The sequence below is a fragment of the Nelumbo lutea genome, chromosome 6 (genome assembly GCF_056320005.1).
Source record: "Nelumbo lutea isolate HS-2025 chromosome 6, American lotus-T2T, whole genome shotgun sequence".
In the NCBI taxonomy this organism is placed as follows: Eukaryota; Viridiplantae; Streptophyta; class Magnoliopsida; order Proteales; family Nelumbonaceae; genus Nelumbo; species Nelumbo lutea.
Window position 1 is genome coordinate 41,412,008 of NC_142689.1, and position 27,540 is coordinate 41,439,547.

Genomic DNA, 27,540 nt, shown 5'->3' on the forward strand with positions numbered 1-27,540 from the left:
TGTTGGAATAGACACATTCTCTCATAGAAATGCCATTGACCAATATAAACACAGAAATCCCTTGTGCCTCCAATAGTCCTTTCCTGGTAAACTTCCATCTCAAACAGTAAAAACTGACAGGGCATATCCCTGTATACAATCATGTTACAGCATCACATTATCATCATCCATAAATCAGATGTTATACAAGACAAACCTGATCACACACAGGAAGGTATCACTTCTTTCCTTCCATTCAAGAATGCATGCAAGGCGAAGAAAAATGATGTTCGCATTTTGTGATTATTCTTGGATTTTGTCCATCATATTCTGCAGGGAGGAAACATTAAATAGTTTGTTGGTGACTATTTGAGTCCCAATACAGTAGAATAATACTATATTATCTATGGTAGAATGAAACTGCAATTGATGCTTTTGCAGCTAAAACAGTATCCAACTCAAAAAGAATGTCTAAAAGAATAACTTAATTTCCTGAAATTCGCTATACCTTCAATTGATCCAAAACAACAAAAAAAATCATTACATCTTTAAGACGTGGGGAAACATCTTCCGCTTCAATTGATGAAATGATAGCTTCACTAAACTTTAAAATTTCAACATCCGACTCCTTGGGGACAAAAACGTAAAGAATCAATTTCTTGTTGAAACTACCTTCTTGAGTGGATGGTGGAGTTTGTGAACGTCCCAAATCAACATCATATGGCAGAACTGCAGGAGGTGCATGATACTTGTCAGGACTTGATGTTTGTAGGTTTGCATTAACTAGGATCCTTGTAGAAAGTGCAGTAAGTTGTATCATGTTGGGCCGTTAGGATTCATGTTCTTCCAAAACTTGTGGGCACTGCAGAAATTCACCCCAATCAAACCACCAAGCACTATGTTGAAGGACTCTGGAAGTTTGCATATATAATATAATTTTAAGTTTTAAATTTCATAAATACATAATATTATGGATGCCCCCACAAACACAAATATAGGTGTGTTATTGAAAAAAGCTAAACTTAAAAATAAGAAAGAAACATATATTATAATATTTGTAACCCATGACCCACTGACTGGGTTAAGAAGGTCAATGATCAACACTAAACAGCTAGGGTTATCATTCTTAGCCCGGCCCAGCCCGCAATATATTATATTTCAGATATACATATATGTAATATACATAGCAAATACATAATATATTTATATTATAAAATGCTATATTATATATTGCATATAAAAATGTATATATTTAATAGGGTAAATTATTTAAACCTCCCATGAAATTTAACCTCTCCAAAAAATCCCGAGGCTTGGGGTAAATTATACTTACTGACCCCTTTCATTAATTGGAGTGGACGGAGAGTGGTAAATTCTCAAATCGGCCCAGTCTCTTTACAACCTTACTTCTCCATCAGAAAAGATGATAAATTAATTAATTAAAACATGAGAAAAGGAGAGAGGGGTTTTCTTGGTAATGAAGGTCCGAAGAGAGAGAGACATCTTTTATGTAATGCCTTCAATCTCCCTTCTTCCCACCTTTTCTTTCCTTGCCCTGTCTTTTTGCAACCATAACAGAGGGGGGCAAACCAGCTCACCACCGATCTCTCCCTCCTCTTTTCCCTATATTCTTCCTTTTCTTTCTCACTCTTCTCTTCTTCCTTCTCTTTTCTTCTTTTTTCTTTTTCTTTCTCCACTGCTACAACCAAACTGGTTGCAGTCACCGTTTGACCACCCTCCCTCACCAGCTGCCTCCTCCCTTCTTCTTTTCTTCTTCCCCTCCTCTCCTTCTTCCTCCATTTTCTCTATTGACGTAAGTATAAAACACCATCCAGTCACCCCTTACTCCTCTTCCTTCTCCTCCCTTCTTTTTCTTTTCTTCCTTCCTTTCTCCCTCCTTTTTCCCCTTTCTTCTCTGCCAATCAGACATAACAGAGAAGGTAGCCAAACATTGAACAGTCTGTCAGCCACTCATCTTTTACCTATCCATTCCCTTCCCCTTTCTTTCTCCCTCTTCTATTATTATTCTGCTCCTACTGATTCTTCGGGTGTTTTTCTCCTAACATTGAACATCCAACTCCGTGCTGACAACAAATGATCGCTTCACCATCAAACATGAATTACAACCACTCCATGCTTTGGGTGTTTAAGTTGCTCCCTCCCTCCCTCTCTCCCCTTTAGCTCACCATCTTTCTAGTCGTCCTCATCAAACCAAGCTTCAATAGCAAATTACAAATCTCATTTAGACCCGGTTTCATCCCTTGTCTCACACCATGATTGCAGTACAGATCAAACCATTCAAAAGCCATATTAGAGAAGGCCTCCCTCCTAACAGTCAACCAAACAGTATTTTTTGTTGTTGTTATTATCATTATTTTACACTTTACTAATAAAAGTATAACTTTCTAATGGTGGAGGAATGGTAATTCAGGAATTTAACACTTCACCATTGAACAAGAATTACAACCACTCCATGCTTCAGACATTTAAGTCCTTTGTCCTTCCTTCCCTCTCTTTATCCTGTTTAGCTCACCATCTTTCTAGTCCTCAATCACACTCATCCTCATCAAACCAAGCTTCAACGGGAAATTAGGAGTCTTAGTCAGACCCGGTTTCATCCCTTGTCTCACACCATAGTCACAGTATCAATTAGACCATTTGAAGTCTATATTTGAGAAGGCTTCCCTCCTAAAAGTCGACCAAACAATATTTTTCATTTCCATTCATAGTTTTAAAGGCAGCAAGGAGAGGCTGGGCGATAGGGGGCGCCTAGGCATCGCCTATAGCAATGGATTGTTTTAAGTACAATAAACATATATCCTAGAGTAGTTCCCTAGGTTCCATAACCATCATAGTTGTCAAGCCTCAAAGACTTAAGGCTGTATTGAACCCTCAAAGACTTCAGAACCTGAACCAATAAGTAAGGAAGAACATAAAATGTTGTCCAATCAACACATTTTCTTCGTTTTCTTCACTAATTTTGTGTGTATATACTAATTTCTTCTTCTTCTTCTTTTCCTATAACAGAAATAGGGGTTCAGCCCCTATATTTTTTTATTTTCTATACTTTAACATGATGTTTATACTTTTCTTAAGAAAATTATGGATATTTATTAAGGAAATATGATTATGGAACCCAGGGAACTACCCTAGGATAGAAAATCAACATATTCATAAGAAAAAGAAGAAAGAAAAGAAAATTCAAAAAATATAGGGGCTGAACCCCTATTTTGTTATAGGAAAAGAAGAAAAGAAAAGAAAAGAAGAAGAAGAAGAAGAAGAAGAAGAAGAAGAAGAAGTCTTTGAGGGTTAAATACAGCATTTAGCAATGCTTGTGTTGATTAAACCATAACAAATAATAAAATAATAAAAAAGAAATTAGTATATAAACACAAAATGAATACCTTAGTTTAATAATGTCTATTCTATCATTATAATCCCACCTATCAAAAAAAATTATAATCTCAAAAAATTAAGTATATAAAAGTATTTAACAACACAAAGTACAAAATTGCTTGGCGATTAGGCGAGGCAAGCCTCCAAAGCACCTTGCACCTAGGCGTTGTGCCTTGACAACTATGCTTTCATTATCATTGTATTACACTTTTACCAAAAATTATAACTTTTCTCATGGAGCAGTGTAATTCAAGAATTTACCACTCTTTGTCCACTCTAACTAATAGAAGGGGTCAATAAGTATAGTTTACCCCAAACCTCAGGGGAGGTATAAGTAATTTACCCTATGGAAATTACAAAGACCCCCTTAAACTATGGGGTCAATGACAATTACCATCCTGAACTTCCATTTGCGACAAAGACCCCCCTCCATTAGAGTCCGGTCAGTTAACTTCAAAAAAGATTCTCATTCAACTGTTTAAAATTTTTTGAATCCTCAAACTACCCTTTTCTTGTTTATTTGAACGATTTATGATTCGATTTGTTTTCTAAATATAATATTGAAGTCCTCCTGTTTACTCCAATAGATCCTTACAGATTTCTATCTAGATCCAATATATTCAAATGAAATGGTAGGGGTTTCTTTATAGATATAAATTTAAGGTTTTGTTTGGTTTTTCATTGTCTTTTTGAAAAGGTAAAGTGAAATTGTATTAATCAAAAGGAGAAATACAAGTATATCTGCTCACTGTACAAGCTTCTGTACAAATGAACACAACTTTAAGAATCCTCAGAAAAGTTTACTGCCACACAAGAGGCCAGAACATCCCCCTTGAAGAGCAAATCGGTACTCAGCCACCCTCTAAGGTCATCTAAAATTAAGTTTATCACCCTTCCAACCTGAAGCTGCTTTTGATAAAAAATCCTCCTATTTCTTTCCCTCCATATTGACCACAGAACTGCAAAAGGAATTTCTTTCCTCAAGATCCTACCTTTTTCTGCTCTGCCTACACAGAGCTAGGCAAGCAAATAGAACACTGAATAGCTTTGAGAAAATAAGCCCAGATTCTTGAAGAAAACTCGCAGTGGAGAAACAGGTGGTTGGAGGTCTCTTCCCCCTTACCACATAAAACACAAGTTACATCTGACAGCACTAAACCTTTTCTTCTCAACATAACCTTCGTCAAGCACTTTTCTTCAGCAGCCACCCCAAACAAAAAACTTCACTATAGAGGGTGCCAAACCACCCCAAACTAATTGACTGGGGAAAGAGCCTAGGGTGGCAGGCTCCAAACCAGAATAAAAGGATTTCACTGAAAAGGACTCAGACTTTGACCAACCCCAACAGCGCCGATCCGGAGCCAATGGATTTAACTTAAAGCCCTGTAGCCTTAAAAGAAAGTCTGTTACCTGCAGAATCTCCAATCATTAAACTCCCTTTTGAAAGAGGGAACCCAAAATGAAGAATCCCCTGAACCAACAAAGCATTCAACCACCATAGCTTCTTTATCAGATGCCAGAAGAAATAAATCTGGAAACATCTCTTTCAAAGGGATGTCAGAGCACCAAGAATCAGTCCAGAATTTCAGCCTGGAACCATTTCCTACCTTGCATTTCATTCCTTTAAGAAACCGGGGATAAGCTTTATAGATCCCTTTCCAGAAACTCAGCCAGATCCCAACCATTAACATGAAAGCCATACTTCTGCACTATAACTAGCCTCCAAAGCTCATTGGACTCCTTGAGGAACCGCCTTCTTATTTTAGATGGTTTCGTTTGGAGAAAATGGAGGTATTTGGAGTTAATTAGGGTTTAAGAGAAAAGTGCAAGGAAAATAAAACAAGAAAAGGTTCATGTGGGCATTTTGGTAATTCAGTGCATTCTGTCATCTGACTTAATGATCAGGGGGTATTTGTCGCAGAGTGAAGGTTTAGGGTGGTCTTTGTTGCAAATGAAAGTTCAGGGGGGTAGTTGTCACTACTCCATAGTACAAGGGGACCTTTGTAATTTACCCTTAATATTATATATTATATATGCAAATACATTTTATTCTATATTAGATATTTTATATAAAAACTTCTAATATATAATATACATATTCATGAGTTGACAAATTTATCAACTCATGTAGGAGAGAAAAACTCAACCTTCATCTATATAAGGAGACAAGCATATGTTGAACCCCATACCTTATTTTTTTGGGAGAATGACGGTTCAGCCCAGGGTCAGAATTTTAGGCCCAAGTACTGTTGGGGTAGGTGTCAGCTCGGAATTGATGCCAATTCATAGGCGGGCATTGGTGTACAGAGTGGGGGTTTTTGACATTTTCAATGTTTATAGCTCTGCAGTGGAATTCAGAAATCAACATTGGGCCTGTCCATACTTTTCCGTATTTTTTGTGTCTTTGTCTCAAAGCTAAGCCAAGCCTGACCCAACTTTGGCCTATGTAATTTTTTTTCATGTATTACATATCATGTAATTGAAATTTCCATAATATAATTAAATGTTTATTACTAAATGCCTTGGGCCCATATTCCAGCTCGGCCTAAGACCGGGCTTGGGCTACAACCTTAACATGGGTGCTAATCCCAGCTTGGTGGCCCAGCCCATGATCACCCCCATCAATCACCTGTGTCAGCAAGTCACTAACCAAGAAAAAGATTTTTTTAAGCAATGCAGATTAAAGGTTTACCTGAACTAGAGTCATGACCTAATGACAGGTCAAAAAATCCAATTGTTCAAGTCAACAATGGATTGAAAAGACTTGGTTCAGTCATTAGGAGTTATTCATCTGCTCATTATTCAGTTTAGTCTGAAGTCCCGTAATCATAAGTTCAATAGACAAGAAATTCTAGGTGTCTGTCTTACTTTTGGGGTCCATTGGCATGGGCATCTTCATATTTATCATTAACAATGTGCAATACTAACTTGATCACCTATAAATTGTTATTTTGTCCTATTTGGAATGAACGGATAAAGCTTTGAAACTATTACGCTTGAGTTGTATAACGCAACTACATCTAAGAGTAATTCTGAGATTTCCGAAAGTGATTCTTAAAGGAACCCTAGAGAGATTTTAGGGTTCTATCTTCTTTTCATCTTGTTCCATAAATTGGTGTTGCTATTACATTGATCGTTAAAGTTCAGGATAACTGAACTAATGGAAAATACATGGAGTAGGGTAAAAATTAGAAGAAAAAGCATGGGATTGTAGTTTTAGAATTAAAGGATTAGGGGCCCTATAGGTTTGGAGCCAAAGAAAAGTAAGTGTAGACTCACCATTCACCTCTCTTCTTTAGTTAGAATTAGAGCTTTACCTAATTATATGCCAAAGTGGAAATTTTCCAATTCAATAAGAAAACATCTGCCTCAATTAAGAGACGTTTAGGACCGGTATAGATGTAAAATCAACCACATTTGGCTACAAGGGATCTCTTTCAAAAACAGAATACCTATAGCTAAAGAAAACACTGTCAAGATTTCTAGCTTTTGTCTTACATGGTAAAAGTTTCAAAATCAGTTAAAGGAGCAATAAAAAATAAATAAATAAATAATACTCCTAGAACAAGATAAAGATTTCCATCACAGATCCATACACTGTTGTGTTGTTTATAATGGCTGATGGGAGCATAAACCACCCCATTTGAACAGCCACGTGGATGCTGATGTAGATGACATCTGGTTGAGCTGCTCAACATGGCCAATATGGAGAACGACGGCGTGGCACACTATCATTCGCCTTGGAGGATGAATGGTGCACGCCACGGACCTCGGATGGTGTTGAAAGGACTTATTTGTGCCCGAAAAGGTCAAACCTTATTGGGCTTACAGGTGTGAAATTTAAATCTTCTATCAGTCCAAGAAAGGCGAATTCAAAATTCTCACGGAGAAACAATTTTCTCCTAAGATCAATCTAGGGTTAAACGATCAAATTTGATGTCCAAAATGAATGAGAATCATACCTGATATGGATACCACAAATTGCAACTCCCTGAGTGGTAGTTCATGCCCAAACTCGGGTCCAAATTGAGTCAAAGTAGAAGATGGCACAGCCCCAATTTCATAACTCGATGTAGAAATTTGGTGTGGATCAATGTGCACTCAAATATCCATCTTTGTTTGCAGCTGTTAATGACTTGAATATTCCGTGTTTTTGCTGAAAAAAATAAAAACTCAAAGATAAAAAGTCATAGTCCTACTACGAGTTTCCAATCTTATTTCTAACTTAATTACAAGTTCTCTACTTTGGAAACCATCCTAATCTTATTAGAAATAAGAAAGATCCAAGCCAATACTTAATTCGACCCATATAATCCAATTATCCAATTGTCTAGTCAAACTAGTCACACTAGTCTTTAATGTGAATTGGACCATTCACTCAAGTCATTTAAATCACATGTTTAGCTAGCCCATTAAACCTGAATATTGTATGGTGTGGGACTTACCAAGTCCTCACACTAATCCATATATATGGGTTTGGCCCATGTAGAGAACCACATGGACCAAACTCACTAGACACATCTAGTGAACCTCTTGCCCAATCTAATTGGGCTTAGAATAGGCCCAACACTTAAACATAAGTGGACTTTGGTTTCAGCCAACCTATGAAGCCTAAAGCCAATGAATTAATATGAGAAATTCCATCATATTTCAGCCCAAAAGACTTTTACTCTTTACCTCTCAGCCTATAATATCTATACATTACTCACAGAGAAGGACCACTTCCTTGACTGTGAAATGCAATGTCACATCCTCTGCTCAAATAGATCCTGGGATTAAAACCTTTTTCATAAAATAAACTATTTATAAATTACACATTTTGCAAATTGATTTCAAAACACATTGAAATCCATTGTCGACAGTTTTAGGTTTTCATCAAACAATATAAACCGGGATATTCTCTTTGTTTGACAAAGTGGTTGATCCTATAACAATGATCACCTACTCAAGCAATATTCCAAACTACTCTAACATACCTAGCTATTTGAACCTTAGTTTCAACTTTCCAGTTTTGCCCATTTATCTCCAAGGTCTAGGGCATAACTGGTTCAGTTTTGCCCACTTTTCAGTGTTTCAGGAAAACACCCATTGATTATACTTTAGATGATGCAATAGGACTGAAACAAACTATGACAAGACAGAAAGAGAGAGAGAGAGAGAGAGAGAGAGAGAGAGAGGGAGAGAGCGAGAGAAAGGGTAGAGAAAGAGAAAAAAGAGAGAAATCCCAAGGAATCACTCCAAGGGTCCTAGACTCTAGGGTTTATAGGAATCACTCCATACAGCAAACTTGCAAGAGAGCTCTAAAGAAATCTTCATTATCTTCAAAAGGAAGAGAATACATCTATTTATAGAGTGACTTGTGTGACCCAAAATACTGTTCACCATAATTACAAAAAAGCCACTCCTTGTCTTATGCATCAAGAAACATAATAACTTTCTACCTACTAATGCAAATAAACTAAAAATTGAAAGAGAAGCACTACTAAGCTAGAGGAACAAGATGCTTGATGTAATCTTAGTTATGTGCCGCAAGGGCACTTTTGTCTTTTTATGTTTTTATTTTTTATTGATGCCCTAACATATAAATACAAAGACTGGTGCCACCAGCCATACGTTTTGGTCTCAATCGTCTCTTCTCTCTTCTTCTTTCTTCTTTCTTCTTTCTTTCTTCTTCTTCTTCTTCTTCTCCTCTCTTCTCTACTTCACTCTTGATCAAAATCATGGTATCAGAGCAGGACAACGCTCTGTAAAAGGCATCTTATCTGATCGAAGGTCTTACCAATCACATACCTGGACTGACAATGGGGAAAACAAGTTCAACCTTGCACTTAGAACTGTTGGTGGACTCTTTTCTATCCTTTTTTAAACAGAAACTGAAAAGAAATCTCTCTCAGAGATTGGCAGATGATTGACTGAACTTTTATAGAGGTTGGTGATTGTTTTTCTTCTTCTCTGGACTGTAACTTTCAAAAGTCAGTCGAATTGATCAGGAACCTAGACTGAAGTGCTTTTTTCATTGGTTCTTGGTATTGTTAGCAAGAACATCCTAAAATCTGCCCTAGCCAAATGGTGTAGGCTTGTTTAATAACTTCCTGTGGGTCGGTGATCCAAAACTGTGGGTGAAGAACCTATGTAGGTCACGTGTGAACTGGTTCAGATGGAGAAATACATCAGCAGAATTGTAGATGTTATGTGTGGCTTAAACTAGCCCTTGTGAGTTAGTTAGACCTGTAAATCTGTGATAGCAGGTGTTGTGTTACTGTGACTGCAATTTGTTTTTAAACCTTACAGTGAGGGCTGTGTGTTTGTGAGTGTATGGACTGAGGGGGAAGGGTTGTATGTCTAAAACTTCTGATAGCAGCCTTTGTTATGGCCTCTGAAGACTCTGCAACCTCTGCAACTTCTTTCAACCAAGGAGGAATGAACAGAAGTCTTGACTCTATGAGCTTTCCAACGACCATTATTCCCTTAGATGGCAGAAATTATTTGGCATGGTCTAAGGAGATGCAGCTGTACATCATAGCCCGAGGTAAGGCAGGGTATATCAATGGAAAGTGAAGGAACCTAGGACTGGTACTGCTGAATATGATAAGTGGGACCAAGAAAACTACATGATTATGCCATAGCTTTTGACTACTATGCTACCATCAGTTAAGCAGAACTTTATGTGGGCTGAGACAGCCAAGGAAATAAGGGAACAAGCAAGGTCAACTTACTCCGAGCAGAGACATTATGCTAGAATCTATCAATCGCAAGTCGAGTCTGCAACATGTAAACAAAGGGGAAAGAAACTTATCCATCTACTATTCTGCCCTCACATTCATCTGGAAAGAGTTAGATTACTATCAGAACATTGACTGGGAGAGTGAAAAGGATGCCAAAACCTACAAACAGTGTCATAGCAGCGGGTGTTTGCTTTTTTGTTAGGGCTAGAAGGAAGACAAATTTTGAAATAAACGGATTGTTTAAAATAGTTCAGAAAAGTGATAGAAAACAGCAGAAACAGAGAATCAAGAAGAGAGAAGAGGAAGAAGAAGGTGGCGGCAATAAGGGTTCAAAGAGAGATTTTCAAAATCTAATCCTCTCTTACACCCTAATCCCTTTTCATGAACTTAATTTCAGTAATTACAAAGAGGCCCTTAACTGGGTGAATAATTTAAAATAGACATAACATAAGCAAGGCCCATGTTGAGGCCCATTACAGCAAAGAATGATAAGAAAAAGAAAAAAGAAAACAGTTTATGGGTCATTTGGCCCATCTTCTCTACACTCCCCCTCAAGCTGAGCATAGATGTCAATCATGCCAAGCTTGTCAATATCATGCTGAAGTTTGGCCTTGGGGATACCCTTGGTAAGGAAATCAGCTAACTGTCCCTTCAGAAGAGATAAATGGTAGACAAACTTCTCCAAAAGCCACACTTTCTCGGATAAAATGTTTGTCGACTTCAATATGTTTTGTTCTGTCATGTTGCACCGGTTTGTGAGCAATTTTGATGGCAGTCTGATTATCACAATATAACATTAATGGCTTATCATACTCAATACCCAATTCCTCCATCAAGGGTCGAAGTCAAAGCAGCTCAAAAACTCCATGAGCCATGGCTCTGTATTCAACTTCAGCTGAAAATCTGGCAACAACTGATTGTTTCTTGCTTCTCCAAGAAACAATATTACCTACCACCAAGCTACAGTACTCAGAAGTTGACCTTCTATCATTAATGTTTCCGGCCCAATCAGCATCTGTGTAAGCCTCCAGTTTCATATGACCATACTTAGCAACTAGAATTCCCTTTCCAAGAGAACCCTTTAAATAACATAGAATCCATTTTGTTGCTGCCATGTGAGTGTCCCTAGGAGCATGCATGAACTGACTAGTGCAGCTAACAGCATGTGCAATGTCTAGCCAAATGCACAGATAAAGCAGCTTCCCAAGTAACCTCTGAAAGACTCCCTTATCTTCAGCAATACTCCCTATGAGGCAGAAAGTTTAACTCATATCAATAGAAGGAGCAATTGGTCTAGCACCTATCTTCCCTATTTCAGTGAGCAAGTCAAGCACATACTTTTGTTGAAAGATAAGGATCCCATCCTTAGACTGAGCAAGTTCTATGCTAAGAAAATACCTCAATTCGCCCAGATCTTTGATCTCAAACTCTGTATGAAGGAAAGATTTAAGATCATCAATCCCTGTTACATCATTACCAATCACAATTATATCATCAACATAGACAATAAGATATACTGCCAAAGAGCCTCTCCTCTTCACAAAGAGGGTATGATTAGACTGAGTCTGTATATAGCCAAAGTTAACAAGGGCAGCCCTAAACCTTTAAAACCATGCCCTAGGTGATTGTTTACGTCCATAAAGAGATTTCTTCAGCTTGCATACTTTTCCCTCCATATCTGTGTCATACATCCCCGGAGGAAGAGACATATAGACCTCCTCATGTAACTCTCCATTCAGGAATGCATTTTCACATCCAGCTGGTAAAGTGGCCAATATGAATGTACAGCTAGAGATAACAGAACCCTCATTTCGAGAAAAATATCGATCAATTCCGATTCTTTCTTTTTCTATTGATTCTTTTCCGATCGAGATGTATGGATCCATGGATCTATGTGTCTATATAGATCCTGTTCATGGATTAACGAAAATGTGCAATAGCTCTATTTGCCTCTGCCATTCTAACCGATTGATATTGGAAGACCCAAAAGATTCTTCCAATGTATCATTTCTGGGTCCAATGGAATTCATAGATATAGGAAGAAGCCCCATCAAATAGAGATTTTTTCTTTCGACCATATTTCGATTGTTAATACGATATATAAGGACCGAAGTCGCGGTATTTATTTCACTCAAGATTGGGTCTCTCTACCAGGTGTTCTGCCCGTGGCTTCAGGGGGTATTCACGTTTGGCATATGCCTGCTCTGACCGAGATCTTTGGGGAACTTTGCGTTTGTGGATGAAATCCCCCGAGAAGGGTTAGAATCGCAGCATGATATTTGATGGTGAAAAACCACTTACAGCCCACTAGTTCCTTCCCTTCATGCAAATCAACCACTTCCCAAGTGTCATTCTTATGCAGGGCATCAATTTCCGTTCTCATAGAATCCCTCCATTCGAGAATAGTAAGAGCTTCTAACACTGACCTGGGTATTGGGTTAGAAGCAACAAAAAAAATATAGCCAAAATATGAAGGAGAGAGCAAATTATAAGAAAGGTGTTTGGAAATGCAATGTGCAACACAATTCCTTTTACCTTTCCTGATACCAATAGGGTATCAAGGTCTAGGAAGGATGGCTCCAAAGGGGTTGTATCAGTACTTGTTGTTTCTTCTGTGACTGGAAGTGTAGGAGGCTCATGTGGTGTAAAGGAAATAATCTGCCCACTTCTGGTTCTCTGCCGCTAGTACAACCTAGGATTAAAAAGAGGACAAGGAGGTAACGACGGAGGAATAGGAACATTGGAAGGAGAATAAGATGATTGTTCTTCCCTTGACTCATTTGAAGTAGAAGGAGGCTCAAAAGAATACTTAACTGGGACAGGAACAGGGAGAGCAAACAACTGTGACAAATCCTCCCCCTTTGGACAATGCTTCTCTAGAGAAGGATCATAGAAAGAAGAAGACTCATACTCATCAAAGGTGACATCCATTGAGACAAACCAAGTTCCAAACTTTGGATCAAAAACCAAGGAAAATGCACTTGTGGACCTTTGGTTTAAATTTATGTCTTTGGGTACTTGGAATGTATACATAACAAGTGCAGCCAAAGTCACAGAGTGGAATAGGAAAAAGGTCCTTGCCCAGATGAAGGAGACTAAAAGGAGACTTAAAACCCAACACTCAAGATGGCATATGGTTGATTAGGTAGGTTGCAGTGAGGGCAACATCCCCCCAAAATCTTGTAGGAACATGTGAGGCAAATAGGATACTTCTTACAACTTCAACAATGTGTCGGTTTTTTCTTTCAGCAACTCCATTCTGTTATGGAGTTGGGAATTGCATGGTAAGTCGAAGTGGGCACAAGACCCAAATGAGAAATCAGCACAAGAACAGAACAAGAAACCAAATCAGAAGAGGTTTACCTCGGCTAACTTGGCCTCTCATGAGTCACAAAGTGGAGGAACTACTATGGACTCTCAGGATTGCCCCCCTAGGTCTGATCTCAAGGAAAATATTATCACTGCCTTTCATGACCATTTGGAGCAATATGGTAGGGCTCTCACACAAGCAGATTTTGGACCCACTCCTTCAACCTCTTCTGCTTCTTCCCCGGGTAACTTATCTTTTACATTCCATGTGTCTACTGAGACCACCGAATCTTCATGGATTATTGATTCTGGTGCTTCCAATCACATTACTGGTAAGTCAACCTTTTTCAATCATACACCCTTCTTTCTGGCAAAGATAAAGTGAAGTTAGCTGATGGATCCTTCTCCTCCATTGTTGGTCGAGGATCTATATCTTTTCCATTTGGCTTACCTCTATCAAATGTTTTACATGTTCCAAAACTGCCTATTAATATGCTATCTATTAGTAGCATTACACACTCGTTGAACTGCTCAGTAACCTTTTTTCCTCAATCTTGTGCCTTCCAGTATTTGGCCTCCGGGAGGATAATTGGTAAAGAGAACATGGTGAATGGTCTCTATGTGTTGGAGAATAAAGTTGGTCTTGCGACCTCAGAGTCTTTGAGTCAGTCAAACAAGAGTCATGTTACTTTGTGGCACAATCATTTGGGTCATCTGTCCTTTGAGTATTTAAAGTATTTGTTTCCAAAATTGTTTAAGTCTGTGTCAGTTAATGATTTTCAGTGTCAAGTGTGTCAGCTAAGCAAACATTGTAGAACTTTATTTTCTTTACGTAATAAAAGATCATATGTTTCTTTTTCCATTATGTATTCTGATGTTTGGGGACTTGTAAATATTCCAATGGAGAATGGCTACAAATACTTCATATCTTTCATTCACGACTTCTCTCGATATACGTGGTGTACCCTATGCACTCTCGAGACGAAATTCCTAAACTTGTGAAAGCATTCCAACGTATGGTATACACACAATTTCAAACAGAGATTCAAATTTTCCAATCAAACAATGCCAAAGAGTATTTTCATGGTGACTTCATAGAATTTTTTGAAACTTGTGGCTCTATTCATCGTAGCTCTTGCGTTAGAACCCCTCAACAGAATGAGGTTGTAGAGAGAAAGAATTGTTACCTTCTAGAGGTTGCTCGGGGGTTGCTGATACACATGAATGTTCCCAAAAGGTTTTGGGCGGATGCTGTTATGACTGTGGCTTATCTTATCAATCGAATCCCATCTCATCTCTTGGAGTACAAGTCCCCTCATCAGCTCATCATCCCTACAGCTCCATTGTTTCCTATCCCTATGCCATTGGACTCTCAGGGGTTGAATCCATCACCGCATCCAGGTACTATTGTTCCAGTTAATGTCCCTGAAACCATTGATATTGATACTTCTAATTATGATCTGGATCTTCCTATTGCTAAGAGAAATGGTGTCAGATCAGGCACCACACACCACCCAATGACTCTTCCCTTATCCTATGAGAATGTTTCACCATTTTTCCATGCTTTCCTCTCTGCTATTGACAGTGTTTCCCTTCCTAAAAGTGTTGTAAAAGCTTTACTTGTTTCTAAGTGAACATATGCAATGAAGGAGGAGATCAATGCCCTTCACAAAAATGGCACATGGGAGTTGGTAGATCTTCCTAAGGGGAAGGAACCTGTGGGGTGCAAATGGGTATTCTCTATGAAACATAAGGCAGATGGCACAGTAGAGAGGTACAAGGCCCGACTAGTTGCAAAAGGTTTTTCACAAGTGTATGGAGTTGATTATGCGGAAACTTTTGCACCTTTAGCAAAAATGAATTCTATTCGGGTTCTCCTTTCTTTAGCAACAAATCTAGATTGGGATCTTCATCAACTGGACATTAAAAATGCCTTTTTGAATGGTGACTTAGAAGAAGTGTACATGACCCAACCTCTAGGTTTTTGTGCCAAGGGAAATGAACAGAAAGTCTACAGATTGAAGAAATCTCTATATGGCTTAAAACAGTCTCCAAGGGCCTGTCTCAGTAGGTTCCAAAAGGCAGTTCAACAGATGGGCTTTAAGCAGTGTCAATCTGGTTACACACTCTTTGTGAAGAGAGAACAAAGAAGAATGGCAACTTTAATTGTGTATGCCGATGACATTATTATCACCGGTGATTGGGACTCAGAGATACAAAGATTGAAGAGATTCTTGGCCACTCAATTTGAAGTGAAGGATTTGGGACCTTTACGTTATTTCCTTGGAATTGAAGTTGCCCGCTCTAATCAGGGTATCTTCATCTCCTAAGGAAATATGTTCTATATCTCCTAAAAGATACGGGGAAGCTTGGAGCAAAACCTGCTGACACTCCTGTAGATCTAGACCACAAGATTGGGTATTGCAGTGATGAGCCCATAGCAAACACAAATCAGTATCAAAGATTGGTGGGCTGACTTCTCTACCTATCTATGACAAGACCTAACATTACGTATGCAATGAAAGTCCTTAGTCAGTTTATGCATGCTTCGAGGGCCTCACACTTGGAGGCAGCATACAGAGTTCTTAGGTATTTGAAGAAATTCCCTGAGACAGAACTCCTATTTGAAAAACATGGGCATATGAGAGTTGAGGTTTAAACTAGTGCAGATTGGGTTGGTTCTATGGATGACAGAAAATCCACTAGTGGCTATTGTGCCTTTGTTGGGGGAAATCTTGTTACTTGGAGGAGTAAGAAACAAAGTGCGGTGGGCAGATCGAGTGCAGAAGCTAAATACAGGGCCATGTCTCATGGTGTGGCAAACCTTCTATGGATAAAGAATCTCTTGGGTGAATTGGGCTTTCCTCTCAGTGACCCTATGTCACTCTATTGTGACAATAAGGCTGCCATCAACATTGCAACCAATCTTGTTGTCCATGATAGAACAAAGACCGGCGCCGCCAGCCATACTTTTTTGGTCTCAACCATCTCTTCTCTCTTCTTCTTTCTTCTTTCTTCTTTTTTCTTCTCTCTTCTCTACTTCACTCTTGATCGAAATCAATGCTATAGCCCAAGCCCACATGGGACTGGTCAAAATGACGAAAATACCCCTAACCAGATCAGTCCATGTCCCAAGAGTCTTCCCCATGCCAAATCAGAACCTATTTGTTGTCCTTTGTCTTACGAGAACAGGTCTTATATTGCCTGGACTGATCCTCATCATCTCTCCCTGGCTTGGAAGAACTCGACCCCGACGAGTTAAAGGCATGATTCATAAAGTTCTGGATTAAGATGATACAAGTCTTCAGTTGTAATCCATGAGCATTCTGAAAGAGGTAGATTCTTCCACTTTACACGAAACTTTTGATAACCACCACTTGCTGTAGAAATCAACTTCTCATCAAGGATGTCTTCAGGCACATCGGTAGGTGGAACCAAAAGCAGCTTAGCCAATGGGACTGTGGGACAATCAATATGGCCATGAAAATCAGCTAGGCGCCTATGTAAATCAGCTTTGACTTTGTATGCATCATTGCTAAGAGCAATCTTGCATCTAACTTCATCATGGATTTCGCTCATGTCGCGAGCAAAGCCTTATCTCAAAGGGACTTCTTCTAGTTGACCTATTAATTGAAATGTTGTAAGCAAATTCAGCCATAGGTAGGATGAGATCCCACTTAGAAGTATGATCACCAACTAAGAAACATAGCAAATCACCGAGGCTCCTATTAACTACCTTAGTATGGTCATCAATCTGAGGAGGGAAAGAAGATGAGAAGTTCAACTTTGTATTGAGGAGTTTCCAAAGTGTCTTCCAAAAGTAACTCATAAACTTAGCATCACGATTAGAAACAATAGTAACAGGAACACCATGTAAACGAACAACTTCCCTAAAGAGTAGGTTTGCCACATGTGAGGCATCTAATGTCTTACTGCAAGGAATAAAGTGGAGCATTTTTGAGAACTTGTTTACCACAACATGAATTGAATCATGACCCCTTACTATCTTGGGTAGACCTAGGACAAAATCCAACTCTGCACTATTTGATCACACAATCAAGATCAGCCTTAAGGCTAGGCCAATAAATGTGATCTTCTACTATAGCAAAGATCTTGTCTCAACCAAAATGCCCAGCAATTCCACCTGCATGTAACTCCCATATAACATAATCACGTAGTGAAGTGTTAAGAAGACACAAACAAGTTCCCTTGAACAAATAACCATCATGGATAGAAAAGCCAAGATATTTAGATTGCTGTCCAGCCTGTAAAGAACCATAAATGATGCTGGAATCCTTGCAACTAGCATAATCTTGCTTCAGCTGATCAAACCCCAAAACCTATACAGACATAGAATGAAGTGTGTACACCAATCAGCTCAATGTATTGACTACTTGATTGTCGGCATCAGCTGTATGCTTAATTACAAAGTTAAAACTCTTGGAAAATTAAATAATGACACCAATGTCGAAGACATTGTACAACAGCATAGAATTCCTTGTCATATTCACTAGTTAGATTGATTTGAACCAAGGTATATTTGAATCTGGTCCAATCTCATCCAAAGATCTGATCGGATCTCACAAATATTGATTTGGATTCAAATCCAATAAGGATGTTGGATATCCGAATCCGATTTGGTCCAATTTAACTTTTAAAAAATTAAAATTAATAAATTATTAAAAAAATTATAATAAAAAGTATTTTTCAACTATTTTCAACTATATTATTTATTATAAAAAATAAATAATATAAAACATTTACAAAAATGCAATATAAATAACATATATATGTTATATATATAACATATAAATATATAATATCAGATTGGATACTTTCAAATCAGATAGGGGTGATCCGAATCCAATTTGATGCGATCCGAAAATCCAAAATGAGGATATCCAAATTTGACAAAATAGGGTTGAATTTAGGATCGAATCGAATCATGATCTGATCACCTTGCACCCCCCTAGTGAAAAGCTATAGGATGTCTTTCTTGCATAAGAACACCACCTATTCCAACTTGGGAAGCATCACAAAACACCTCAAAGCTTTTTGAAAAGTTGGGTAGTTGTAGCATTGGGGTCTTGGTCATCCTTTGCTTGATAAAGGCTTTAGTTGCAGCCTTAGACCAAACAAATTCCCCCTTTTTCATAGCTTTTGTAATTGGCACCATAAAAGTGCTGAAATTCCTTATGAAACACCTATAAAAAGTAGCCAATCCATGAAACCTTCTCACTTCATGGATGTTAGTGGGGGTGGGCCAATCAAGTATAGCTTACACCTTGTCAAGATGGCCAATGACACCTTCAGAGGATATAATAAATCCTAAAAAGATAACAATAGGTATCATATAAGAGAACTTCTTTTAGTTGATGTAGAGCTTTTCCTGGTGTAAGACTCTCATCACTTGACGTAAATGATCAAGATGATCATCAGGAGTATAGTTGTATATAAGAATGTCATCAAAGTAAACAACCAAGAAACGACCAATAAAAGGACAAAGTACCTAAGCCATTACTCTCATGAAAGTGTTGGGAACATTAGTTAAGCCAAAAGGCATAATCAGCCACTCATAGAGGCCATACTTTGTCTTAAAAGCGGTTTTCCATTCATCTCCAAGTCGAATCCTAATTTGGTGATATCCGCTACTAAGATCAATCTTATAGAAAATTGTAGCTCTAATCATCATATCCAACATGTCATCTAAGTGTCCAATAGGGAACTGGTACTCGATTGTAATCTTGTTGATTGCTCTGCTATCAACGCACATCCTCCATGAGCATCCTTCTTGGAAGTGAGTAGAGCTGGTATAGCACATGGAATGAAACTCTCTCTAATGAAGCCCTTCTTCAATAGATCATCCACTTGCCTCTTCAACTCAGCATGGTCTATGGGATTCATTCAGTATGTAGGCAAATTAGGTAGTTGGGACCTGGGAATCAAGTCTATTGCATGTTGAACATCACATAGAAATGGTAATTCATTAGACAATTCGTCTAGGATCAAATCTAAAAAATCAGCCAAGAAGTCTCCAACCTCCTTAGGCACCTTTGAAATAGGGGCATGTGCTGGTTTATTCACTTCTTTCACTATTAGGGCATAAACAAGGCCTGATTCTTTTCTCTCCTCTTCAAATTGCTTCTTGGACAGCAAGAGAGGTTGCTTCATAAAGCCATAGTCGGCCTAATAGAATATGCATAACATTCATAGGAACAACATCACACCAAATATCATCAACATAAGCCCCATATGAAATATAAACCAGAGCTCTTTGCTCTACCTAAAGAGTCATCTTGTTTAACCAAGCAATCTTGTATGGTTGAGGATGAGATTGTGCAATTATGAACCTTTCAACGAACTTCCCAACAGAACAGCATACTATTAGAAGAGGAGGGAGTCAAAATGGACATTCATAACTCAAGAGGTTTCATGGCGACTTCAAGGTGGAGACACTTCCTGAAAGTGGAGGCCAAGAATTCTCTATTCGAGGAGTTAAAAATCAAGGGACAACTAAACTTGAAGATAAGGGAGAAGCAGAAGGCAACTGTACTGGTAGAAGGAAAAGAGATAGTGGAATGGCTCAAAGATTTTCTGGTTGAGGCTGCAAACAAAGGATAGAACCCAAGTTGGAAAGAAAGAGATACAGTAACAGGAAGAAGGTACATATTGGAATGCAGAAGGAAATATAGAGGATTTTACATTACCCTTATAGAGTTCTTTGCCAAGGGTAAGAAACAATTGGTATGCTTCCCAGAAGGAAAGGATAGCCAAGGTTGACAGGGGGCTGCTGAAAGTCTTAAGGCTCTTCTGAATAACTAGAAGAAAGAAAAACAAGAGATCTCTCAAGTGGAAGTACTTCAAGCTCCCTCTGAACCTTCAGGCTCCAAGTATGACCCTATAGCTTTGGCTCAAAGTACAGCCACCCCTACTGTGAACATCAATCTCAGGAGAGAAGTGTGGGAAAGGATGCTGGTAGTTGAAGGTAAAAGTCCAGTCTCTGATTGGAAGAAAGTTGTTGATCTTACGCAACATAAGTTGAGGTTAAGAAGTACTTTCATATTAACTCCTTTTGAAAGTTTTAAAGCAATAATCTATCCCCTTGATAATTTGATGGAAGTTTCTGCTAAGAGCTTCCAAGAAGTCTGGGGTCTTTTGATGTGTTTCACTAGACTCCCTTATCTATCTAACACAAGGACATTTTTGGTTATGGATGGAGTGGTGATTCGTGTGTTAGGACTTAGGGCTGCCTTTTCATCTGTGGAAACATGAAGTAGCCTCTCTCATTGTTGTTCTTTGTGGTGCACGTCTCGATGATGAATTTTGGGGAGATCTTCGTTCTACAGCCCTCCTCTTGAGTGGAGTCAAACCAGAGGAGATCCCTAGGAAAATAATTTTCTGTGTGGATGGACTGTTCATCCCAGTGTGGCTGGCTTCCTCCATTGAAGCTGCACTATGGAGGGAAGGTCAGCAGGAAGAAGATCAACAGGTAGAGGCACAGGTGCTACATGGAAGGTTGGGATCGGAAATTCAGGGGTCTGACAAAAGGATGGGATTGGAAGATCGGAGGTTTGACGGAATTTTCACAAAAATGGATAAGCAGGCTTTAGCTCCTCCAAAAGAAGTGGGCAGATTGGAAAGTTAAAAACGTGAAGACCAAGTTAATAGGCTGGCTTATTTAAAGATCTATGCCCAGGTGGCAGTTAAAGGCACCAAGAACAAGCTTTTAAACACCTTAAGTAGTCATGTGCCAAAGGGTCTCCTTTTGATAGACACTAACTGTGGTCTATCTTCTTCTTCAAGCCCTGCAAATCAGGTTTCAACCTCAACCTAGAATGGAAGCTCTTTACAGTGGATCCCGTCCAAGAAGCTACAGAATCTCTCATTTGGCCGTCGCAATCCCCGAAGTGTCAGACGCAATCAATTAGAAATTGAGGAGGAAGACAACTCCAAGGAGGAGGAATTTTCTTTAGAGTCTAACATAGATGACACAGACTTGCTTTTCTTAGAAGATGATGCCTTGGGCCCATCAGAAGACATCCAGGGAGAAGTTTTGCAAACTCTCGGGTCACTAAAATTGGCGGTAAATCCAGCAGAGCCTACAAAGGAAACACAGGGGACACTTAACCCGGAGCCTATTCCCTTTTCAACAGAGCAAAACACTCTCTTCACCAAATCAGAGGATTAATTCAGAGAGGGGTGAAGGTTTAGGTGGTGATATTTCAATCGGTAAAATCAACAGTGGCGATAGCAGTAGGCGTGAAGGTAATGGAAAATTATATGTTTGGTAAATTATATGAATCTACTTTTACAAGGTAATGGAAAATTATATGTTTGGAAAGAATTTATTAAGTGTGGGTTTTCTTTGCAGCCTATAACCTTTATGATTTCTTTTGCATTTTTTGAATTTTTTGACATTTTTTTTTAGTTTTTATCATTTTTTTGTATTTTTTACGCCTTGCTTCAAAAAGGCACACGCCTCGCCTTGCACCTCAGGTGCAAAATTGGCCCTTGCACTTTTTTTGCCCCTTGCGCTTTTAAAACACTAGGACCGATCCCCATCATTAGGTCTAACCCTAGTAGTTGAGACAAACTACTCCACCAATTTGGCAGTATAATAGTGTCATCCTTGGCAAAAACATATCGAAACACATGTCTGATTGGAGTATAACATACCAATACATACTGAGACAAACTGCTCCACCAGTTTTGCAATATAATGATGGTGGAGAACATTCTAAACTAACATATGTCTCATATATGTCTGGTTTAAGGGGTGATACACGAAAAAAAAAAACATACCAAAACACACATTAATAATAATGGTCTGATTTTATTCACTAATAAACGTCAAAATACATAAGTCTGATTGGAGAGGGACACGTGGTGAACACCATCAAACAAGACGAAGAGGGACACATGGTGAACACCAGGCTCAACCCAACCTCCTTCATGCAAAGAGCACGGAACCAATCCTTGGAACCTCATTCAAGGATGACCTCAAGAAACCACGTGCCCTGCAAAGTGAGGAGCACAACGTCACTCCCCTACAGCATTTAAGGGCATGCCACCCAAGGTATTTCTTCTTTCACTCTTTCTAGAATTTTAGCTCTCCTACTCTCTATCTCTTAAAACTCTCTATGGCTCTGCTTAGCTACGACCAGCTCAACCTAGCTTATCTCTTCATCCTCTTATTGACTTGAGCATCATAGTGCTCCTCCCTAGGGAACCACCTGCAGGCCTCTAACCTTTTTGCTAACATCACTAACCATTGATCTCTCAAATTACATCAAAACCCATGTGATGCCAAATATGGAAGCAAAGACAGATTCCATTGTTTTATGATTCCTATACCAATTTTAGAATCATAGTTTTATGATTCTTACACCAATTTCAGAATTTTCAATGATCAAGATATTTGCATTTCTTTTTGAGCCTTTTAATATATTTTCTAGTTTGTTCGTGTGTGAACATGATTAAGTCTATGTCTTCCAAAAATTTACTATTCTTAGTGAAAACAAAATAATTATGTACACCAACTTTCAGACTTATATGTATAGAAATTCCCATAGTTACTATTTATAGTAAATTCATGATTTACTGTTTTTAGTAATTTCTAGTTTCTTTACATTAAATTAGTTTAAGTAGAGTTAGCAATGGATATCTAGAGTTACCTTGGGAGTTAAAGTCTTCACTTGAACATCTCCATGGATTATTTATGGGTTTGTCTTAGTTCTAGAGCAATTAGAATTTAGAAGTTGTTTTTGAGTCAACTTCATAGTCCAAATTGGAGTTTGCAAAGTGATTCAAATTCTTATGTTGAGTCTAAAAATAGGGTCTTTATGATTTAAAAAAAAAATGGACAATTGATTTGATTAAATGAAGTTCAGTTTGGTGAATTCTAGTAACTGCCAAGTGTTCTCTCACTTATTTCTTCTTCTAAGTGATCCATTTGTAGATTTTATAAGTCACCTGAATTAGCACAGAATTTAGTACAAGTGCAATAATAAATTAATTGAATCTTATCATCCTCAATTCATGAGTCGATGTTCCCGCGCGAATCTCAGCAATCACTTGTTCTGATTCTACATATTGATCATTTTGAACTAAAAGAAAACTTTTTGGTGGAATATTCACATTATGTATAATATCCTGACTCTCAATAGTTACATACAGGTCTATATAACATAGAAAAGCAGGATGTCCATGACGTGTACGTGTGGGATGAACCAAATCCTCATTGAATTTTATTTTTCCATTAGAAGGGGCTCGTACCTGTTCTGCAGTACCTCCTGTGAATACTCCGCCGGTATGAAAAGTTCTTAATGTTAGTTGAGTCCCTGGTTCTCCAATAGATTGACCCGCAATAATACCTACAGCTTCCCCCAATTCGACCAAGTCGCCATGTCACTAGGCAATAACTTTCCTCCCTGTATGTATGTTCTAAGGGAGGAAAACTTCATGCAACCCCTACCTGCTAGCTAAAACAAGGCATCACAAACTTCTCAAGTCATGCTTACATCAGGTAAAACATAACATCAAATGCAGGAATCCAATGCCATTAAAATCATTACTAGAACTATTCTATGCAATAGAAAGAGTATCCTATGAATTGAAGGCTTATAAGAGAATTATAATATAGAAATTGTAATACAAAAGGTGACAATTATGTTAAATTATGTAGAAGATGCTGAAACTTTAGTAAATATAAAATCTATTAAAAGTTCTTATCTCAGAATGTTGAGCAGGAGTCATATCTATGAGATGACCACCACCGGGAATGCTCATCAAGTAGTCATCAATATGAGGTCCATACCTGGCTTAGAATACATTCAACTCTAAACAGGGTGGAGCAGAAAGTCCACATCGTATGCATAATCTTCCTCCTTCATTACCCTAAGCAACATATGTAACATAGCATACAACTCAGGTGCCTGATGGTGTGATTTGTCACTAGATACAAATGTGTGAACCTCACCACCAACCTCCATCCAGCTACAACCTGGCATCTTATAACCACACTTCTCCCTCATTGTCTTGCGTGTTCTTGCCACATCAATCCAATGTCCTACTGAAGCATAAAGGTTAGACATGATTGTGTAATTCACAGGGTCATCTGGTTCTAACTTGAAAAGCCTTTCTGCTGCCCACTTCGCCAATCCGACATTTTTGTGGATCTTACATGCCCCAATAAATGCTCCCAAGACATTACAACTAGGTTCGTTAGGCATATTAATCAGAACATTATAAGCCTCATCCAGATGACCAGCTCTGCCAAGAAGGTCAACCAGACAAGTATAATGCTCTGAATCTGGGGAAATTTGGTAATCCCTTATCATTGAAGTAAAGTAGTGAAACCCCTCATCCATAAGACCTCCATGGCTGCAGGCTGAGAGGACCCCAAGGAATGCAATTCTATCTGGTCTTACCCCTTTGGAAAGCATTGTCTCGAAAAGTTGTATGGCCTCCCTAGAAAGACCGTGAAATGCAGAAGCACCAATCATTGAAGTCCAGGTAAAAAGGTTGGGCTCCAAGATTGAGTTAAAAGATTGGAATGCACCAGCAATATTTCCACACTTGGAATATGCATTTACTAGAGAGTTCCCGATAGATAAAAAGCCTCCAAACCCTCTTTTCAACAGATGGGCATGAACTTGGAATATTTCACAAGTAGCAGCCAAATTGGCACATGAGCTAAGGATGCTAGCATATGTTAGCTCATCAGGCATAAAATATTCCTGGATCATTCTTTTGAGAAGTTTCATAGCCTCCTTCCCATCGCCACGGTACCCATAGCCCACAATCATGGTGGTCCAGGACACTAAATTCTGAATTATCATCCCATCAAAAGCTTTGCGAGCATCCTCTATACTTCCAGTCTTTGCATACATATCAACAAGTGCACTAGCCACAAAAACATCCAAATCAAAGGACATTTTATAAATGAAACCATGTAGCTGTTTCCCCAATGGAAAAGAGCCCAGAATTCCACATGCATTTAACAGACTAGTAAAGGTAAAATCATCCCCATTTATACCTTCAGACTGCATCAACCGAAAGATTCCAAAAGCCTCTTCCCCCTTACCATTTAAAGCATAGCAAGACACCATCACATTCCAACAAACCAGGTCTCTCAAAAGAACATTATCAAACACTCGGCGTGCATCATCCACCAAAGTGCATTTCGCATATAGATCAACAAGTGCAGTGTTCACAAAGCAATTTGAATTGAATCTCAATTTCAATATAAAAGTGTGCAACTGTTTCCCAGACTCAATGTCATCTAGCTCGGTGCAGGTTCGGAGCAAACCAATAAAAGTAATATGGTTAGGCTCCACCCTTTCTGCCAGCATTTTCCTAAAATAGAACAAACTGAGGTTATTGCTTGACTGCGAACTAGGGTCACAGCGCACAGCTCCTGAGATCATTGTATTCCAAGACACTACATTCCGTTCAAGCATTTCATCAAACAATCTATTTGCATCGGCAAACGCTTTGCACCTCAAGTAGAAACTTAAGAGATGGTTTTGCAAAGATTGACAGTGATAATATCCTAATTTCACTATGTGTAAATGTACTTGTCTTCCTTCAGGAAGAAACTTCAATTTTGCTGCTACTTTCGAAATGTTTGGACAAAACGAATCACCTGAATGGGATGCAGCGACATTTGTCGCTTCGGAAATCTCCATTGAGGCTTTCATTCTACCAGAACGGTAAGGTGTGATGGGTCTGAGGGATGCGTCCTCGTGTACTTTGCCATTTGAAGGAGACCTAATAAAAGTTGGAGAAGGAAGAGCAGAGAACAACTGACGTTCGATACGAACTGTGAGAATGAAAGGTGGGAAGATTTTAAGGAGCATGGAATCGCAAAGGCCGTTAATGGAGATGAGGTAAGGCGCATCGCTTCAAATGTAACAAAAAAAGCGTGAAATTTTTCAATCAAACCGCCGGTTGTGGCCCCCGTCCATCCACAGGATTTGTATAACGGATAAATTTGTATAAGTATCAACTTTCAATTGCAATATTTAATAATTTTGAATTTTAAAAAATAGACACATGGATCCATACGTTATTATTGCGATAGTTAAATATTACATAATGTCAAAAATATCATTTTGGTGTATTTTTTAGATCATTCTACAAACTAAAATTATCATTAGAGAATACGGGTGCAAGTTGGGCAGGTCTAGCGTGAGCCCGAATCGGCCCAATTCAGAATTTTACGTGGATTGGGCTTGGATTTTTGGTCCTCGGGTTGGGTTTGGGTCCAAGAAATTGGGCTTTTTTATTTTTCAAGCTGAGTTTGGGTTATGTTCGAACCCGACCCGAGCCCAGGCCAATTATATACATTTATACATATATACATGCATATACATTAATACATTTATAATATATATATATATATGTATATATGTAAATGTTGCACACATATATACATATATATTTGTATATATAACATTTTTATAGATATTTTGTATACATATATACATATATAAATATATGTATATATTTGCATAAAGAAATTCATATATGTATAATTTTAGAGTGAGTTCATTGACCAACCCGAGCCCGGTCTGGGCCCGAGCCCAACACGAGTGTATCAAATTACAAAGCGAGTTGGGCTCGAGTTGGGAAATTCGGGCTTGACCTCGAGCTCAGGCCTTAAGCCCAAATTTTTAGGCTGACCTGCCCTACTAGCACCCCTACTAGAGAATGCCGTCATCAGAAAATTTGAATATGTTATTTGTTGTCCATGTGAGAACATCATCATGGGGAGACGTTCGGTTACTTGAAAATGATCTCAGAAATACATGAGAAGGGTATTTTTGGCATTATGTAATGTTTAACTAACGGAATACTAACGAATGGACCCAAGTATCTATTTTTGAGAGTTGAGGGTACTCAAGTGTTGCAATTGAAAATTCAGGGTACCTATCTATAATATATCCTAAAATAACTATCATAAATATGTGAAACAATAAAAATTGATAACTGTATAAAGAAGAAATGTAATGTAATATTGCTTAAAATAGGGCAAATTTCTTAAACTATGCTTATTATTTAGCTAATTGACAAACTCTACCCTTACTCTTTAAATATTGTCGTTACCTCTACTGTTTCTAACAATTGA

General features: G+C 38.5%; 1 protein-coding gene across 5 annotated transcripts; it reads right to left on the reverse strand.

The window, feature by feature from the left end:
- On the reverse strand, positions 1 to 26,391 carry LOC148848732 (pentatricopeptide repeat-containing protein At2g46050, mitochondrial-like). 5 transcript variants are annotated; one of them, XR_016100217.1, is made up of 4 exons: positions 24,226 to 26,391; positions 23,685 to 23,890; positions 652 to 841; positions 1 to 309 (listed from the first exon to the last, which is right to left on the reverse strand). XR_016100217.1 is itself a non-coding variant. In XM_088948104.1 (2 exons), exon 1 carries the CDS (start codon positions 26,267 to 26,269, stop codon positions 24,248 to 24,250), a length of 2,022 nt encoding a protein of 673 aa, XP_088804230.1. In that variant the 5' UTR covers positions 26,270 to 26,391; the 3' UTR covers positions 23,746 to 23,883; positions 24,226 to 24,247. The 5 variants fall into 5 exon arrangements, 1 of the variants encoding a protein (XP_088804230.1); XR_016100218.1 differs by adding an exon at positions 7,338 to 7,531 and having other exon boundaries at positions 258 to 708; XR_016100219.1 differs by lacking the exon at positions 1 to 309 and adding an exon at positions 7,338 to 7,531 and having other exon boundaries at positions 448 to 841; positions 24,226 to 26,381.
- Positions 26,392 to 27,540: the final 1,149 nt, after the last annotated feature.